Source organism: Peromyscus californicus, unplaced genomic scaffold (assembly GCF_007827085.1).
Source record: "Peromyscus californicus insignis strain IS unplaced genomic scaffold, ASM782708v3 Scaffold_16__1_contigs__length_79575227, whole genome shotgun sequence".
Taxonomy (NCBI): Eukaryota; Metazoa; Chordata; class Mammalia; order Rodentia; family Cricetidae; genus Peromyscus; species Peromyscus californicus.
The window spans coordinates 10,902,047-10,921,144 of NW_026294458.1; the positions used below are offsets into that span (position 1 = coordinate 10,902,047).

At 44.0% G+C, this 19,098-nt stretch overlaps 1 protein-coding gene across 5 annotated transcripts in view; it reads right to left on the minus strand.

Moving 5' to 3' along the window:
• Nucleotides 1–19,087, minus strand: part of Rubcn (rubicon autophagy regulator) — a 68,700-nt gene extending 49,613 nt beyond the window's left edge. Inside the window, exons 1-2 of one of the 5 annotated variants that reach the window (XM_052740340.1) lie at nucleotides 18,653–19,087; nucleotides 8,192–8,270 (exon numbers count right to left, since the gene is read on the minus strand). Coding sequence is in view for 3 of the 5 variants with exons in the window: in XM_052740341.1 (XP_052596301.1) it covers nucleotides 7,792–7,856 (65 nt within the window). In the remaining 2 variants the exon portion in view is untranslated. Of the gene's footprint in view, nucleotides 1–7,791; nucleotides 8,035–8,191; nucleotides 8,271–18,652 lie in introns of those variants that run through there. The other 4 variants (XM_052740339.1, XM_052740341.1, XM_052740338.1 and 1 more) reach the window with 4 other exon arrangements.
• Between the last annotated feature and the right edge of the window lie 11 nt (nucleotides 19,088–19,098).

Consider the following 19,098-nt stretch of genomic DNA (forward strand, 5'->3'; position numbering starts at 1 on the left):
GAATTACGTCCCAGACCCTAAAAGAAGCCAAAGGAAACTACTCTAGCATATCCCTTTCCCAAGATGTCATTTATCTAGGATGGATATCATTACTGAGATCACAGTTAGAGGTCAGGCTGTACCAAGTCAAACAATGATTTGATCCCTGAGATGGAGGGTGGGACATGATACCAACATGATAGAATACCAGAAAAGAACTAAATTTTGATCAGAAAGGCTTTCCAAAGCTATGAGAGAGAGAGAGAGAGAGAGAGAGAGAGAGAGAGAACTGATCTCAATGTAGACATACTAAAAAAACATGTTACCAGAGTTACCTTGGTGACATGAGGGGACTACAAAGGAGAGGAGTTGTTAGGCTTTTTCTGAGATTAGCAACTAGCAAAGGATCCCCAGGGGCTGGGAAGATGGCTCAGTGGTTAAGAGCACTTGCAGAGGACTCGGACTCTGTTCCCATGATTCACATGGTGGCTCACAACTGTCTGTGACTCCAATTCCAGGGCATCTTAACACCCTCTTCTAGCTTCTGAGGGTGCACACATACATAAACACACACACACACACACACACACACACACACACACACACACACGCAAGGAATCACTCATATACATAAAATAAAAATAAACAAAATTTTTAAAAAGAAGCAACAATTTGAACCACATTAGCAAACAAGAACTGGAAAGTACCATAAAAGTACCATAAAAGATTTTTAAATACTCAAATGTCAAAAGGTTTCTCGTGCTGAAAGACTCTGACTAGGCAAGCCCCTGGGACTTTCAAAGCCAGAAAACACTTTCTAGAAAGAACTGGTTCCTCCTCTAGGTACAGAAAGACAGAAAATAAAAGAGAAAGAATTATTGATAACACAGAGATAGCAAGAGACTCCCATACTTAAATTGAGTTTAACATTTCTTCATATCTAGCTATATAATTTGTTTTTAATTATGTAGGATTTAACTTTTAGATTTTGTGATTAAATATTTATGCTGCTTCTTAAATAATATGCTTGTGGAAACATATTTGACTCTATTGTACAGTCTCTCAACTCGGAGGCATGCAGGAGAACCTAGCCATTGGCCGGCCCTGTTCTAGGAAGAAATAAGCATTATCTCTAGACAGCTTTATAAAAATACCTATTCGACAAATGCCTCAGCAATGCTACCAAACTTGAACGGTACTGGAATGAGTGAATTTCAATGATAAGCAGATTTAAGAAAAGGCAGGGGAACTCCTTACAGTAGAACTATACCCATGGCTGACAAACAAGCTCCTCAGCATGGAGTTCACATATTCGCCATCATTTGGTCAACCTCAATACTAACCTTCCTGCTAGAATTCCTCAATCTAAATACAACCAAGTCCACTTAGTGTGCTCTCTATCACACACACAGAGTCGACTCACTCTGACTTCTGGGACTTTAGTCACCAGATCTCTCCACTTAGAATTCTCTCTTCTCTTGTCACCTTCCTGAGGGATTCAGGTTCAGCTCTAGCTGAGCTTCTTCTCAGAGATATTAAATAATCTGCTTGACTATTGTTCCTTTGCTAGGATTCCCATATCCTATGCTATCAATAGACCATTCTTCCTCATGAAACTTAAAAATCGCTACCTTGATTACTACCTGTGGCCAGTGCCAATCATGTTGTCAAAGCAGGTTCTATCATCAACCAGACAAGTGGATGAAACACTTGTAGGAAATGATTTTAAAAGAGAAGGGTCAGGTGGGTCATGGTGGCGCACGCCTTTAATCCCAGCACTTGAGAGGCAGAGACAGGCGGACCTCTGAGTTTGGGGGCAGCCTGGTCTACAGAGCAAGTTGCAGGACAGCCAGGGCTATACAGAAAAACCCTTGCTGTGGGATATTAGTTTAAAATGTGTTACATTCTTCTATGCTGTGGAATATTTGTTTATTGTGAATATTTTTTATATTTTTAAGGTTTATTTATTTATTATGTATACAGAAGAGGGTGCCAGATCTCATTACAGATGGTTATGAGCCACCATGTGGGTGCTGGGAATTGAACTCAGGACCTCTGGAGGAGCAGTCGGTGCTCTTAACCTCTGAGCCATCTCTCCAGCCCCGGAATATTTGTTTAATGATGCAAAAATGTGTTGCACTTGTTTAACTCTGTGAGGCTGTGTTACTTTGCCTGCCTAGAACACCTAATTAGTCTAATAAAGAGTTGAATGGCCAATAGCAAGGCAGGAGAGGGATAGGCGGGGCTGCAAGGCAGACAGAATAAATACAAGGAGAAAAAGAAGAGAAAGTAGAGGAGCAAGAAAGGGAGAAGGAGGGGAGGATACCAGGGGCCAGCCAACCAGCCATGGAGTAAGAAGGAAAGAAACAAGCCAAGCTAAGGCCGGGCATTCATAAGAATAAATCTCCATATATTTATTTGGTAGCTGGGTGGTGGACCCCCAAAGAGTAAAGAAAAAAAAAACAACTATAAACCCTGCCTTGTAAAACCAAAATAAACTAATTACGCTAACTAAAAGAGAAAGGTGGCAAAGATGAGGAAGAAGAGAAAATAAAAGCCATCTTGTAGAAGAACTGATAAACGGCCACAAAGAGAAACAGCTGTGGGATGAAGACTACCGCGAAGCCTTGAGGCATCTAGTACCTGCCATCAGCTGACATCCCTCCCCCTCCTGCATTCTGATGAAAGCACTTTCCTCAAAGCTTCAAGGGTACATCTGCAGGCAGGGGAGTAGGGAAAGGGGCAGGAGTGGCGTGCGTTTGATACAAACTGAACTACAGAGTGCAGGATGCTCAAGATTCACACGACCACCTGCTTTACCACCCGTCCCGATGCACTGTCTGATTTATCAAGGTGAAAAAGAAAAGCGTGGAGGGGAAAAAGGATGATACATGAAAATGAGCGGAGAGAAAGAGAGGGTTGTGACGGAGAAATGGAAAGAACAGGGCAGGAATGCCGGCTAAAGAGCATCATTTAAAGGATGACTAAGCTCGGCGCTGGAGAGATGGCTCAGAGGTTAAGAGCACCGACTGCTCCTCCAGAGGTCCTGAGTTCAATTCCCAGCACCCACATGGTGGCTCACAACCATCTGTAATGAGATCTGGTGCCCTCTTCTGTATACATAATAAATAAATAAATCTTTAAAAAAAAAAAAAAGGATGACTAAGCTCTTCAGGCAAAGAGGGAGAGAGACATTGCAAGGAGCGCTCAGAAGCAAAGCTGAGAAGGCTGAGAAAAGTCTAGGTGACCGACTGTCACGAAGCCCTGACTAGGAACTTCAGGGGGACTCAAACTCAAACTGAATCCTAGTGTAAGGACTTGGGACTGTATTTTCTTTTTTTCTCTTTAATTGCTGAATTCTATATTACAATTTGACATTCTTCCTAATTATAAACTGTTTTTACACAGGTATATACTGTGCTGTGAGCACATGCCCTCACACCCCACTGCGCTCCCCTCTTCCCTCCCTCCCACTGCCCCCTTTGTTCCCCAGTTTCACTTCTACGTTCACGTCGTCAGTACATCTGTGACCGTATGGATCCATAAAGAATAAGAAGGAGAGAAAAATAAGAGGAATGGGATAGTTAACCTTCTGAGACGGACTATAGGACTGTCCTCAGGAGCGTCCATTTTCCGACAAACAATATAACTTCATCACTATGGCTGAAGAAACTCCATTGTATATACACACTACAGGGGGGGAGAAATCGCTGAACATCCCTGAGCAAACACTGCAGTGACTTTGTTTCTGAAAAATTGAATAAGCAACAGTATGGAGACCGCATTTAGAGAGGACAATTAGTTAAGCAGTTGCTAGAATAATCTCCACTGTGAGATTATGTCTGCAAATGGCCATATGCACCTGCACCTGCCTGGAACTTAGGACCTGCTGAAAATGGAACCACTTTCCAGAGGGGAACCACCTCTTCACTTATTTTGGTCAATGAAGTTCTACAGAGGCTTCATCCTACCCTAGGATCCATCATTGAAGGCCAACACAGTCCAGGCCCAAGTGAGCAATGTGCTCTACATTCTGACTGTAAGAGCACCAGCCGGTCGGCCCCGGAATGCCCACTTTTGCTGGAGCTGCTGGACTGCATCCTTTCTGTTACTGCTGCTGAGATTGCCAGGTTTGGAGTTGCTAAGGTCTCCCTGGAGAAGGTCTCCTTGAGAAGAAAACCAACAAGCCAGAACCCAGCGTAGAGACAGGGGCAAACACCTAACTTTCAGCACCAAGGTTGGGCTGTGCCTAAAAGCAATTCTATACCTTGGATTTTTTTTTTTTTTTAAGAACTATAAACCTTTATATCTGTAAATGTTTTAAAAAAAAAAAGAATTGAAGGAAATGTCATAGAAGAAGTGACAGACACTAGTGCCTGCTTGGATAAGGAACAAGGAGAAGAGGGAAGTATCCAATTTTACTGTGAGGTTCTGGCTCAGTTGGCTAAATAGAAAATGCTACAAACTGGGGCTGAGGACATAGAAGGAGGTGGTTTTGATCCTCTGAGTGTCAGAGTCACTAAAATATGCGCTCCTATTTAATTCTGCCTCTGGGCCACTGCACCAGGAAAACTGAGCCCTGGCTAGAGCAGAATTCCTAGCTCTCAAGTAGCCTGCGTGGCCGAGGGACGTCTAGGATGACAAAGGAACGCTTGAAGGACTACTGTTCTAGCTGACGGTTTCAGGAGACAACTCCCAAACAACCAGCATTTACGGAAACTTTAGGGGAGGATAAATATCATTCTTCTTTTGTTTTTGTTTTTTTGTTTTTCAAGACAGGGTTTCTCTGTGTTACAGCTCCAGCTGTCCTGGAACTCACTTCTGTAGACCAGGCTGGTCTCGAACTCAGAGATCCGCCTGCCTCTGCCTCCTGAGTGCTGGGAGTAAAGACGTGCGCCGCCACCACCGCCCGGCTGATAAATATCATTCTTAAGCACAGTGGTATCCTGCTATCAGATAGTTAACTACATGGAAAACAATGGGAGAACCTATTATGTAAGTGCACTTCTAGGATGAAGTTAAGAGCTAGGTCAACACCCCAATCTCCCACGAGCTCAACTTAGCTAGAGGAGCCGTGGAAATAGGAAGAAAAAAAATCACACTGCTGGGAATAATAACCTGTGGACAACACACCTAGCACATGGAAACTGGAGCCTGGACAAAGCAAACAACCGTCTGTACTTTAGTACATACCAGGCATTCTGTGAGGAACCTGACCTCATTATCTTATTGAATCCTTATGATCGTCCAGCAGGGAAGAGCACTGCCTTACTCAGGCAGGGCCCAGTAAGATGACCAAGTCAAGCACACAAGCTAGGCTTCTACTATAGCTTTGGATATAAGAAATGAAAAGAGATGTCTGACATTTCACTGTGAGGCTCTGGCTTGGTTGACTGAGTGGAAAATGCTATTGACTGAGATAAGAACAAAAGAGAAGCTTCGGTGGGTTTAAATTATGCACATTTCACTATCAAGTGCTTTCATTGGAAAACTGTATCTCCTTCATGCTTGAAAACTGCTGCTGTCTCATCGAGATGGCTCTCTGAACTGTGTGTTGTAGTGACCATAAAAAGGTCATGTTTGCAGTGGCCCAGCCACAATGCCTCAATTCTCACACACAAGGCCTGATTTACTAGTGTCTATCTGGAACTAAGGAGGCCATCAGTACCATGAAGCTTCACTGAAAACACAATCTGAACTAATCAGCCACCAATAGAGAGTAGCCTTACAACAAGTTTGAGTGAGTGACTGTGTGGGGCGGGGGGAGCGGTAGGGGGAGCCCATTGCTGAAACTGTTTAAAGTACTCTAGTTAAGAAGCAAGTATAAAAGTGGTAATCGACAGAAAAAATTCACCTGCAAAGGAGTTGTCCCACCCACCTAGATGACAGGCACAGAACGGTAAAAATGAAAGCATTCTTGTGTACACCTGTCACACTATCATATTGGGCGGCAGCAGAGTAGAGACATTAGAACTGGGTGTGAGTCTCAGTTCCACCAGAGGTCCATGCATAACCACAAGTCACTCATCCCGTCCGTGTCCCTGCTTCCTCATCTGGGAAGTGATAATGGTACAGCAGGTACCTCGCAATTGTTAAGACAGTAAATAAGTTAGCATCCATAACGCTGTCAAGACCGCGTCTGGCGTACAGCAAATGAGTCATGGATAAATAACTAACTAATGAAGCTCCAGCTAAACGGGGAAGAAAAACCCAATTTAAATCTGACCCAGCCTGCTCCACCCGAGATAGCACAGGAAAGTCAAAATAACCTAAAGCCTGTTTGGCAGCTACAAGGTATCTTTTACATAAAATACTTCACAGACATCTGGAGGAAGACTACATAGCCAAATATACAAAAGCAGAAACTAAAATGTAGAAAAAGGAAGTAAAACATTCAGTTTCATTTGGTATACACCATTCATAGACCTCAGGCAAAAACTCCAGGTTCAACCACCTCGTACTCAAGAAATCATAGCGGGGATATCTTCACCCAACCAGTTTTCAATTCCCCCTTGAGAATACGGAGGGAGATTATTTTGTTTCTAGTCTTTCGCCTTCACCTGCTCTGGAAAGCATCGCTGTATCTGAACCTATTTCTAAGTGTCAAGAAAGACGCCCTTCTGCCATATTTCTGTGTGTCTCTGCTCCTGCATCCTCCTAAGAGGTTAAGACCTGCTCCTGTTGTTCGCGTGGTGCTAGGGATGGAACCCAGGGCCACCTGCACGTTAGGCCTGTACTCTACCATGAATTACACTCCCAAACCTCAGACCAGTTGTTAGTGAGGCAAATTCCAAACAGGAGACACATCTCTACAAAGTCTAAATGATCACAGAGCTAAAGCAGCTTTTAAATCCTAATTTGGGCTGGTGAAATGGTTCTCTGCGTAAAGGTGTTTGCCCCCCAGCCTGACAACCTGATTCTAGTCTCAGAATCCACATGGTGGATGGAGAGAACTGCCTCCTCCAAGCTGTCCTCTAACCTCTGCACGTGTACACACACACACACACACACACACACACACACACACACACACACACACACACACGGGTGTAATTGTTTAAATTAAAAAAGAAAATAAATCTTAAAAGCCCCTATTTCTAGAGGCTAAGACTTTCTGACAATAGTTCCACATAAACTTGAACTTGCTTTTAGTTTGCACTGTGGGGAAGAAAGAAGTGAAGGGGTTGCCGATGAAAAGGAAATGACAGAAGTCCTTTCAGGGCAGCGGGATCTCACTGACAAAGGGCATGCACACAATTTCTGTCCCTTCAGCAAGCCCACACCCAGTGAAATCAGTGGCTTTTTACACACAGGCCGTCCTCTCCTCCTCATCCACGTTCATCCCTTTCTAACCTTCCTGGGCCAATCATAACCTAAAACCTTGGCTCCCAGAAATCCTTACATCACCCTCCTAATATCGGTCTGGGTTGTCACCGCAAGTTTTAAGGCAGGGCACCAACCTTGTCCCCTTGCTCTTATCTACAGAGTCTGGCCTATAAAATCTCACTACAGCACCCCAGTCCTTTCTCCCAGACTCAGTACTCCTCTCTCCTCCAGCAGTCTTGGATCTTGGCTTCACTGTCTTCTATTCCCGGCCCTAACGAATCATACCCACCCTCACTCTCCGTCCCTAAACTCTCCTCCCTGTCCTTATACACGCCCTCTTGGAAATTCTTCCCAAACAAGTCACTCGCGGCAGTCGCTCTCAGGTCTGCCGCGCCCCGCACTGCGTGTCACCCCAGCCGTGCCAAGTCTCCCGGTGCTCGCGCGCACCCAGCAGCCCCGACTGACTGCCAGCCGCTCCCAGCCCACCTGCTCTCCTCCGGCAGGCGCTCCCTGCCGCCGCCAAGATCCATTCCCGCGCCCTCCGGACGCATCCGGGACTGCAAGGCCGTCTCCGGGCTGAAGAGAGGCTCCCGGCCGCTTTGGTCGCCAGGGCGCCCGTTGCACCCTCAGGACAGGGGAGGCACCACGGCTGGTGGGCTCGGAACCCTGCACTACACCCTGGCGGCGTCAGCGCCAAGGACTGCTGCTTCAGCTGCGGTTCTAACCCCTGCCACCCCCACTTCCGGCTCCAAAGACTACAATTCCCAATAAGCCCTTCGAAGACTGGCCACTCCCGACATGCACTGCCCTACCCAATCCCAGGCTGAGCTAACCCGGGCACACAGACTCTAACCGCGTGCTAGGCTAGTTTGGCTAGGCGGGGTACCTGGATTGAAAACTCCAGTTAACGATGGTCAGGAATGCGAGGGTGCACTCCTGTCACACTTTACTCTGGAAATCGGACTCTGTTGGAGGTCAAGATAGACAATAAAACTAATATAATTCAAATTCGATTAACTTCACTTCAGTCCATCCTGATTTAACACCTGTTGGTGTTGGGAGACTCCAAGCATTTAAATCAAGAACTGAACCGCAAAAGAACAGTTAGAAAGGCTAGGCTTTGTGGGAAGGTCTCCAGCGGGAGTGATGCCAGGGTACAGGTTACTGCTTTATTTTTAAATATTCTTATATGTATATGCGTGGGTCTGAGTGTATGTTCACGTGCGTGTAGGTGCCCGCGAAGGCACCAGGACAAGGACCCGAACCTGGAACCCGGTCCTCTGCAAGAATGCATCGTTCTCAACCGTTGCACCAATTCCCCACCCCGTTTTGGTTTTGTGGCACAGGCTGGCCTTGAATTCAGGATCCTCAGCCTCCCGGGTGCTAATATTGTAAACATACACCACCAAAGCCAGGCACAGCCAGTTTCTAGGATGTGAGTTAACAAAGGGGTAAAAGGAGAGGTGAGAAAGACAGATTGAACAGCTCTGACAGATACTAAGGAAATATGGTGCTGCTTCTTAGTAATCAAAACTGGGGGAAGGCAAAATGGTTCAGTAAGTAAAGATGCTTGCTACCAAGCCTGACAACTAGAGTTCGAGCCCTGGACCCCCATGGTGGAAGGAGAGAGCCAACTCCTGAAAATTATCCTCCGTCCTCCACATGAGTGTTCCTGTACACACACACACACACGTACACACACACACACACACACACACACACACACACGCACGCACACACACACACACTAAAATGTAATATGAAAAGTTTTAAAGCAAAGAAGGTGATGAGAAAGAATGATGTGGCATTCTCATGCAAGCGGACCACGGTATGAAATGACACTTTTTTTTTTTTTTTTTGGTTTTTCGAGACAGGGTTTCTCTGTGTAGCTTTGCGCCTTTCCTGGGACTCACTTGGTAGCCCAGGCTGGCCTCGAACTCACAGAGATCCACCTGCCTCTGCCTCCCGAGTGCTGGGATTAAAGGCGTGCGCCACCACCGCCCGGCTGAAATGACACTTTTAAGGACTTGGAATCTTAGCAGTAAGACGGTGCGCTTTGTCGTGTACAAATGAGGAAATAGGGCCGAATCTGCTTACAGAGCTAAGTGTGACGATGTGGAGGGGGATGGAGTGGGTATCACATCAGAAGTAAGAGGAAAGTAGACAGAGGGGATTAGAAACCCGGCAGTGAGTCAGGGGGTGGTGGCCAAGAGTGATATGAGCGAGTTGCAAGAAAGGAGAGAATGGCAGGAGTTCTGACCTGGAAAGTTGCAGCCTTTTTCCAAGGGGAGCCTCACCTTAGCTGTAACTGAATGTTCACAAATGGACACTGGGTCCTCGGGTTGCCAGGTACTAGAGTTTTGGTTTTTTCCAAAACAAGCTGGGATCTGCCCTTTAAGGTATAATTAACTGCATTTCTAAATGCTGGCAGACTACCGTCCAGACCAAGGGAAGCTTGTCTCTAGGCTGAAGGTGGCCCTTTGGTTGATAATTTACAAGCCCAGACCTACGCTAGAGCAGGGGCTGGAAGGGTAAGGTTAAGAGTACAACAATATTAAGGTAAGAAAAAATTATTTTGTGAAGGGCCGGATACAGCAAGTGAAGGTAGAGGAGAAAGCAAGGACAACTCCATTAAAACTAAGGACTGGCCGGGCGGTGGTGGCGCACGCCTTTAATCCCAGCACTCGGGAGGCAGAGCCAGGCAGATCTCTGTGAGTTCGAGGCCAGCCTGGGCTACCAAGTGAGTTCCAGGAAAGGCGCAAAGCTACACAGAGAAACCCTGTCTCGAAAAACCAAAAAAAAAAAAAAAAAAAAAAAAAAAAACTAAGGACTGTTAAAAATAACACAGCTTCTAAGGAGTCTCTAATGTGGGGATGTAGCTCAGTTGGTAGGCTGTTGCAGGATATTTGATCACACTGTAACCCCGAGATTGTGTTATTTACTGGAAAAACCTGTTTCTGGTTGTGGTGTGGCTCAGCCCTAGCACACACCTTTAATCCAGAAGCTTTCGGCTTGACTACTGTGAACAGGACTAAATAAAGTCAGCCCCAGGTCAAGAAGCAGAGCCAGCAACCAGCTGACAAGAAGTGAACATAGGATTATTAAGAAAAAACCATAGAAAGTAAGGGGGAGTCAGGAGCATGGATAGAGAGACGCAGAGGGAGTAGAAGGGAGGGACATTCACTTGGAGGGTCTAGTTTGAGACAGTGTAGGAGAAAGAGGCTTCTGGGATCTCAGTGGCGTAGAAGAAGCAGGAGGTTTGGGAACTGAACTATATAGTAAGATCCTGTCTCAAAAAAATTAAAATAAAAAAAAATATTGACAAAATCTTTCAAATTAAATACAATAACATATTTAATAAAGATGATACAAAATGGCTAGATCCATTTATCTCAGAATGCAATATCTAGGGCTGGCGAGATGGTTCAGAGGTTAAGAGCACATACTGCTCGTCCAGAGGATCTGAGTGAAGGAACTCTAGCTAGCCCCGGCCAGGCAAACATGGCTCTGGCAGGCCTTTCCCTTCTCCCCCATCCCCTCTGCCTTACTGAAAACCATTAGATTACATTCCTAAAGCTAGCACCAAGGTCTATTTCCTTATTTGGCCACTTTCTCCTCCTGAGGCTGACTACCAAGGCCCAATAATCAAAGAAAGCATTGATATCTAGCAATCAAAAGCCCCCTTTGGCTCACCTAATTAACATGCCCAGTTAAAATTAACAACATCCTAACACAGGGTTTCCCCTTCTACCTTTATAAACTGCCATTTGCCTGCATGCCACATCTGTCTCCTCTCTATCCACAGGCAGTCCTGTGTCCCCATCTCCCTTGCTCCCTTCTCCTTTTCCCTTGTCCTCTGTCTCCTGTCTTTGTCTCTCATTCCCTGCTCTTTGTCCCTTTGGGGCAAATAAATCTCCTTTGTGCTGAGAACTTGATGTCTTGAGTTGAGCAAATACCAGTCTCTTCACTGAGTTTGGTTCCCAGCACCCATGTCAGATGACTCACAACTACCTGTAACTCCAGCTCAAAGATGGCCAACACCCTCTTCTGGCCTCTGCAGGCACTACATTCGCACGCACGTATGCACGCATGCACGCTGTGAAATAATCCTTTTGTACACTGTGAAAATGTTTTGCTCTCATTGGCTTAATAAAGAGCCAACTGGCCAATAGCTAAACAGAAAGAGGTGAAGCTGGAGAGCCAGACTGAAAGAGTGTAGGGAAGAAGGAGGGTGGAGTCAACAGCCAGATGCAGAGGAAGCAGGAGATGAACAAGTGCTGAAAAAAGGTACCACCAAATGATAGAGCGTAGACAAGAAATACAGGTTAACTGAAGTTGAAACAGCTAGTCAGTAATAAGCCTAAGCTATCAGCTGAGCATTTATAATTAATAATAAGTCTCTGTTTTGTTATTTGGGGAGCCAACAGTCGCAACGAAAAACTCCACCTACATATATACACATAATTAAAAAATAAAAAAGAAACACAAATCCATCTACCATGTTAACATAATTTTAAAATAACCATTTGATTATCTCACTTGATACAGCAAAAGCATTAAATAGAGTTCAACATTCATAATTAAAACTCCACAAACCAGGCACAGATGGGAACTTCCTCACCCTAATAAAGAACATCTTTTAAAAATGTGATACTTAACAAAAAGCATCTAAAAATAATCCATCCTAGTTAAGGAATAATTGGGACAGTGAGATGACTCAGTAAACAAAGGTGCTTGTCACTAAGCCTGACCTAGGTTTGATCTCCAGGACCCACATGGTCGAAAGAGAACCAACTCCGGCAAGTCGCCCTCTCATGTCCGCACATACACATTAAAACGCATAAAATGTAGGAGAGGGAGAGGAAGGGGGAGAGGGAGGGGAGGGGGGGAGAGAGGGAGGGAGGAAAAGAAACGCCCCCCAAATTGGAATGTTTTCCCTCTGGGGTTGAGAGCAAGGTAAAGACATCCAGCTGCACTACTAATTAAAGCATGGTACTAGAGTCCCTGGTACAAGACGGACAAGTAAAAAACATACAGGTTCGAAACAATTACACTAAGTGAATTTTTTTTTCAGTCATTCTAAAAATATGGTATGAGCCCATTCATATAAAAGGCTAAAAAACTGCAAACTTATCAACAGTGGCAGAAACCAAATTAGTGCCCCCACCCCCAGGTAGCAGGCGAGGGGAAGAATTACATAAGAGCATAAGAAAACCTTTACAAGTGATTGATATATTTATTATTCGGGTTAGGGTGATATTTTCACAGGTATCTGTTCTGTGCACCTCTATACACTGTATACTTTAAATGAGTGTCTTTTATTGGCTATCAATTATATCTCAACAAAATCGAGGGGAAAGGAAATCTAGAAGGTACACTAAACAAAACATAGCAAAGGGGTTATGTGTGAGAAAGTTGTGAGGATTGGGAACTGCTGAGTTCACAGTAAAACCTTGTCTCAAAAAAAAAAAAAAAAAACAAAAACAAAAAACAAAAAACTTCAGTTGGCCAAGTGAGTGCATGGGGACTGGAGTTCCGTCTCCAGCACTCACCTAAAAAGCCAGGTGTGGTGGCACTCAAAGGCAGGGAGATTCCTGGGGCTTCTGCCAGCTAGTCTAACATAATTGATGAGACCAGGGTCCTGGTTAAGAGTCTGTCTCAAGCAGGAAGAGGGAGGGGTGGGAACGATACAGATATGGTGTACTCAAGTATGAAATCCTCAAATTAACAACAATAAAAGCAAGTTGGAGAGCTCCCGAGGAAGTACACAAACAGGGGTTGATCTCTGGCCTCGACACCCAGTAGCACCTGTGCACACACAAACACAACGGACTGCAGAAATCCTCTAGGTGCTCAGAAAATACTTCTTGCTCTGCAAGGGGAGCAAAAGTAAGAGATCCATCCAGATCATTTACTGTTCATCTTCTGAGCCTATCACAATGTCTGGCTCTCAAACCCTACCCATACATGTGTGCACATACTCACACCCCACACACTAAACACACACATACATATACCATCTTAAATGCTACATCAGATATGAATTGTAAAAATTGCTGTTTATCTGAAACATGTGATATATCATGCCCTTGCTTACTGAAATCCACATTTAATTGGCCCTCTATTTTCTCTGGCCATACTAAATGTTGTCTTATCTATACTGTATGAAATCAAGCCTCTACAGAGGGTGGCTGCTTGAATTCTATTTATTTGGACTTGGAGGAGGATTCTAAACTGCTCCACTCCAGGCAAAGACACATGCTACATCCAACACAGTGCCTCACTCACACAGGTCCTCAGAAAGGACCCTTTGCTTTGCAAGTTGTGCGAAGACAAGGGCTGCATTCATATTGTTTACCTCTTATCCCCCGAGCCTATTACAGCACCTGGTGCACAGTGAACATATGATTAACTGAATAGCTAACGCTCATGCACCTAGAAAATGCACAGTCGACCTTTTAACTCCGGCCTTTGTACCTGGCTGATAAACACCTCAGTCAGCTCTGTGTGTGTGTGTGTGTGTGTGTGTGTGTGTGTGTGTGTGTGTGTGTGTGTGTATGTTTGTGTGTGTGTGTCTGTGTGTGTCTGTGTCTGTGTCTGAGTCTGTGTGTACAGTTGTGACAGGAAAGGCACTGAGGCAGGAGCAATGAGGCTGCTGGTCACATCTACAGTCAGGAAGCAGAACTAGATGAAAGCCTAAGCTCAGCTCATAGCATGGTGCCGCCCATATTCAGTGTGAGCCTCCTACCTCAATTAACTCAGTTTAGAAACCTCCTCATAGACATGCCTGAAGGTTTATCTCCTAGGCGGTTCTAGACTGTCAAGTTGACAAGTAGTACTAAATGTCACATAGCCAGAACTGACTAAGACATCTAATATTATACCATAACTTTCATTATTTTCTTTCAGTATGAACCCTCAAAATAACGTAAAATTAAAAATGTAAAGTCCTGACTATAATCCTGGAGATACAATTTATTTTCTCTGCTTTTCTGTTGTTGTTGTTGCTTGGTTTTTTTGGAGACAGGTTTTCTCTAGCTGTCCTAGAACTCACTCTGTAGACCAGGCTGGCCTGGAATTCACAGAGATCCACCTGCCTTTGCCTCCCAAGTGCTGGGATTAAAGGTGTGGGAACCACCACCCAGCACAATTTATTAGTATGATATGAGAGAGGTACAATTGAGATTCAGAGAGTTTAAATATTTACCTTAAGTAACAGAACTTATGGGAATCAAATTCATATCTGTAACTCCAAAGTCAGTTTAAAGACTTTTATAGTAAATTTGACTATGCCATCTAATTGATTTGGATTGATTACTTCTAAATCTAGAGTTTATGGTAATGTTTGCACCAGTAGAACACTTCTCTCATCACAACTTCATATTTAAACTTTAAATGATACACAAGTATAGAGTCAAATTTCTTCACAAAAAGAGCAGCAAGTATTAATGGCTATGTGTAGCATGTGGAAATACTGGTGCCCTCATATGCTGTTGTTTGGACTGTTTATAATACAGGTGCTATGAAAAACAATCTGCCAGTTCCTTAGAAAGTTGAAGTGTGCCAGGTGGTGGTGGTGGTGGTGGTGGTGGTGGTGGTGCACACCTTTAATCCCAGCACTCAGGAGGCAGAGGCAGGCAGATCTCTGAGTTTGTGGCCAGCCTGATCTACAGAACAAGTTCCAGGACAGCCAGGGCTACACAGAGAAACTGTGTCTCAAAAAACCAAAAGGAAAAAAAAAAGTTGAAGTGCTATTATTGTATGATCTAGCTATCTGTATCTTGCTGTGGAATAATCCTTTCGTATACTGTGAATATGAATTACTCTCACTGGCTTAATAAAGAACCAACCGACCAACAGCTAGGCAAGAAGAGGTTAGGCGGGAGAGCCAGACTGAAGGGACACTAGGGAAAAGAAAGGTGGAGTCATGAGCCAGCAGAGGAAGCCGGAGATGAACATGCCGTGCTGCAAATGGGTACCGCCACGTGGTAGAGCGCAGAGAGGAAATATGGGTTAATTTTAGTTGAAAGAGCTAGTTAGTAACAAGCCTAAGCTGTCGGCTGAGCATTTATAATGAATAATAAGTCTCCGGGTCATTTATTGGGGAGCCGGAGATCCCAACGAAAAACTTTGCCTACAATATCTAGTATATGTCTAAGAAATGAGAACGTATGTCCACACACAACTCATAAATGAATGTTCATAGCATACTATTTATAATAACCAAGACATGAAAGTAGTCCAACTGTCTATCAGCTAACAAATGGATAAAGAAAATGTGGTACATCCATGGGATGGAAAACTATTCAAGCATTAAAAGGAGTGAGGGCTGGGCTCATTGTTAAAAAACAAACAAACCTAGAAAACCTGGTTCAGTGAAAGAAGCTAGACACAAAAGATCGTATATTATATGATCCCATTTTTATGAAGTGTCCAGAATGAGCAAATCTATAGAGACAGAAAGTAGATTTATGATTAAAATTGCTATTTTTGTTTTGCTTGTGTGTGACCTATCTACTGACATAATATTACCACAATGCTCCATCCTCATATCTTTTGAAATCTGGAGAGTCTCTGAATCTCTGAGACCTTAGTCCTTGGGGAAACTTGAAATTCCAAACAAAACAAGAAGGAGTCCTTGATGAGATACCAAGGAACATTCTAAAGAACTAAAAGATCTGGAATCAGGCTTCAATTTTGAGAGAAGACTGGGACATAAGGTAGTACTTACTATATTGGTGTAGGAAAGTTTTTCTACATTGGGATATTTGTTATTTGTCCTATTCCTAATATTTAAATATATATATATATATGTATATATATATATCTGTCCTATACCTAAAATTTGAAAAAAATCCAAAATCTAAATATACCCATTTTATTATATCAAATATGTGCTACCAAAATTTTCTAAATGCATTCCCTTTTTACAAGATAAGAAACAAGATGGTGTAGTGGGTAAGGGTGCTTGCTGCCAAGTCTGACAATTTGAATTGTATCGCCACATGTAAAAGAGAAAATGGACACCCACAAGTTGTCCTTTGATTCCACACATGCTCACACACACACATTCACGCAAATAAGACAAGTAAACAAATGTAAACAATTTCCAGGCTGGGTACAGTAGTGGACATTTGGACTAAGAAGGCAGAGGCAGGTAGATCTTTGTGAGGAAGAGACCAGCCTGATTCATTATATAGGGAGCTCCAGACCAGTCAGGGTGCCTATGAGACGCTGCCGTTAAAAGAGAAATGGGAACAGTCTACAGCTCTCTGTAGTGGACTCCTATGCATGAGCAGAGCGTGCACAAGTTATAACTAATGACAGAGGGCTAATGCAGAAAGAGATGCCTTATGCTTAGAGGAGTTTAGAACTGTAAAGCTTTTTTTTTTTCTCTTCTTTCTTGAGACAGTGTTTCTCTGTGTAGCCCTGGCTGTTTGAGAACTCATTCTGTAGACCAGGCTGGCCTCAAACTCAGAGCTGCGCCTGCATTTGCCTCCCAAGTGCTGGGATTCAAGGCATACCACCAACAACTAACTCAGAACTGTAAAGAATCTTAAGATAACTTAGGAAAGCATAGGCACTTTCTTGTTTTGTTTTGTTTTTTTTTTTTGTTTTTTTGAGACAGGGTTTCTCTGTGTAGCTTTGCGCCTTTCCTGGAACTCACTTGGTAGCCCAGGCTGGCCTCGAACTCACAGAGATCCGCCTGGCTCTGCCTCCCGAGTGCTGGGATTAAAGGCGTGCGCCACCACCGCCCGGCCTCTATTTCTGTTTTACACACCTTATGTGTGTGGTATGCATGTGTGTGGATGCACCACCATCGCCCGGCACTTTCTTGTTTTGAAGATGACTAAGGCCTATAGAATTTCATAAGGTTAATATATCCAATGACAAAAAGAAATGGTAAATGTACTAATCAATAAATCAGGAACCTTGGTAATTTTTTTTGTTTGTCTAGTTGGTTTTTGTTTTGTTGTTTTGAGACAGTCTCACTATGTAGCCCTGGTCAACCTGGAATTCACAGAGAGCCACCTACCTCTGCCTCCTGAGTGCTAAGATCAAAGGCATTTTCCAACATGGCTGGCCCCATCCACATTCTTTGCAATCTAGCTTCCCTAGTTGCTAGCAGTTCAAGGAGGTGGGGGTTGGAGAGTAGAATAGCAAACTCAAGAACCTTTTGCCAAGAGCATCAGACTATTATTCTTGACATACCAGATTCTCCTGTTGGACCTTGCTGAGCTCAAACCTTTCATTATTAGCTTCCTGTATGCCTTGACAGCTGTACACTATGTTAACTGACTACAGAGTTATATTTTTGCCACGGGAAAGAAAACCAACTTGCTTTTTGTTGTTGTTTTGAGACAGGGTCTCTTTACCTACCCCCGACTGTCCTGGAACTCACTATATAGATCCATCAGGCTTCCAACTCACAGAAATTCATCAGTCTCTGCCTCCAGAGTGCTGGGATTAAAGGTGTTGGATATCACACCTGGCCCAACTTGACTTTTGAGAATAAGAAATTGTATTTCTCAAAGTCTTAAAAGAAAATTTTATTTCCTTGAGATAAGACTACTGTGGCTCATCAAACACACACACACACACACACACACACACACACACACACACACACACGTCATAGTTCTTTGCTTTTGGCTGGAAACATAACTTGGGATGGCTTTTAGTTTTAACCATACTACAAATACAGGAAGCATTAGCATGTAGTTTTATTTTTAAGATTGATCAATAACTGTCACAATCTTTACTAGAAAGGGTAGATGTGATATAACTAGGTTTCAGCTGGTAAAGTTAAAAAAGTTAGAAAATACGATACTTATAAATGCAATTGTGCACGATAAGAGATAATTTAAGTTATGGGAGCCCCGAGCAAAAAAATAGTAAAATGTGTTGAATTTGCAAACCACATGGCATTGTGACATTACTAAATTAAACATAGGCTACTGTGGATTTTAGATACTTTGGGTCACCACAAAGCTCTGGCTCGGGTCTCTATAAAGAAATTTTAGGAAGTGAAGAAAATGGTGGCAGAGATTTCTACAAGGACAGAACACTTGACGCTATTTTTTTCCTTAGATGAAAATGAGATTGTTTTGAGCTGTTGGGGGTGGGAGGGATGGAATACCATGCACAGTTCCACGCAAATGCGCTGTGGGAGAAATGAAGTAAAAAGGTGAGAACATAACAGTTTGTAAATGGGAAACGAGTTATTAAGCAGGAATGCAAACATCAATTTTTCATTCATAAAGACGATTAGGGAAAAATACATATATTTCTTTTGAAACTCACTTGAATAATAGAAAAATGCAACTAAATAAACAGAAGTACTTACCCTCCCAAGGGAAGATGAGGTCTTACTAAGGTGGCTAGTACCGTGCCAAATGTTTATAGAGTGCCGACTGAGAGGTGGTGCAGCTACATTAGCATTTACTTTTATCGTTAAGGTGACGCAGGAATTGTCACTGCAGCTTTTGATAATCGGACGTGGCTACTCAGGGGGGTCTGTCCAGCCTCCGGAGGCTGCATTGCAGAGGGGCGTGCCGAGCCTTTCCGCAGCAGGAGGGACCCCCCCAGAGAACACGCAGGGCCAGGCTAGTGTTTTAGGCTGGGTTTCGGAGGCGCTGGGGTCCAGCCGCTGCCACTGGTGCGGAACGTCCCGGCGCTAGGACAGCGGCTCCCCTACGGCGATCGAGAGACTGCGGCTCTGGAGCGGAGCCCCAGGCCGGCAAGGGCCGCTAGGGGCCAGGTCCGCGTGGGCCGCTCTGGCCCTCCGCTCGT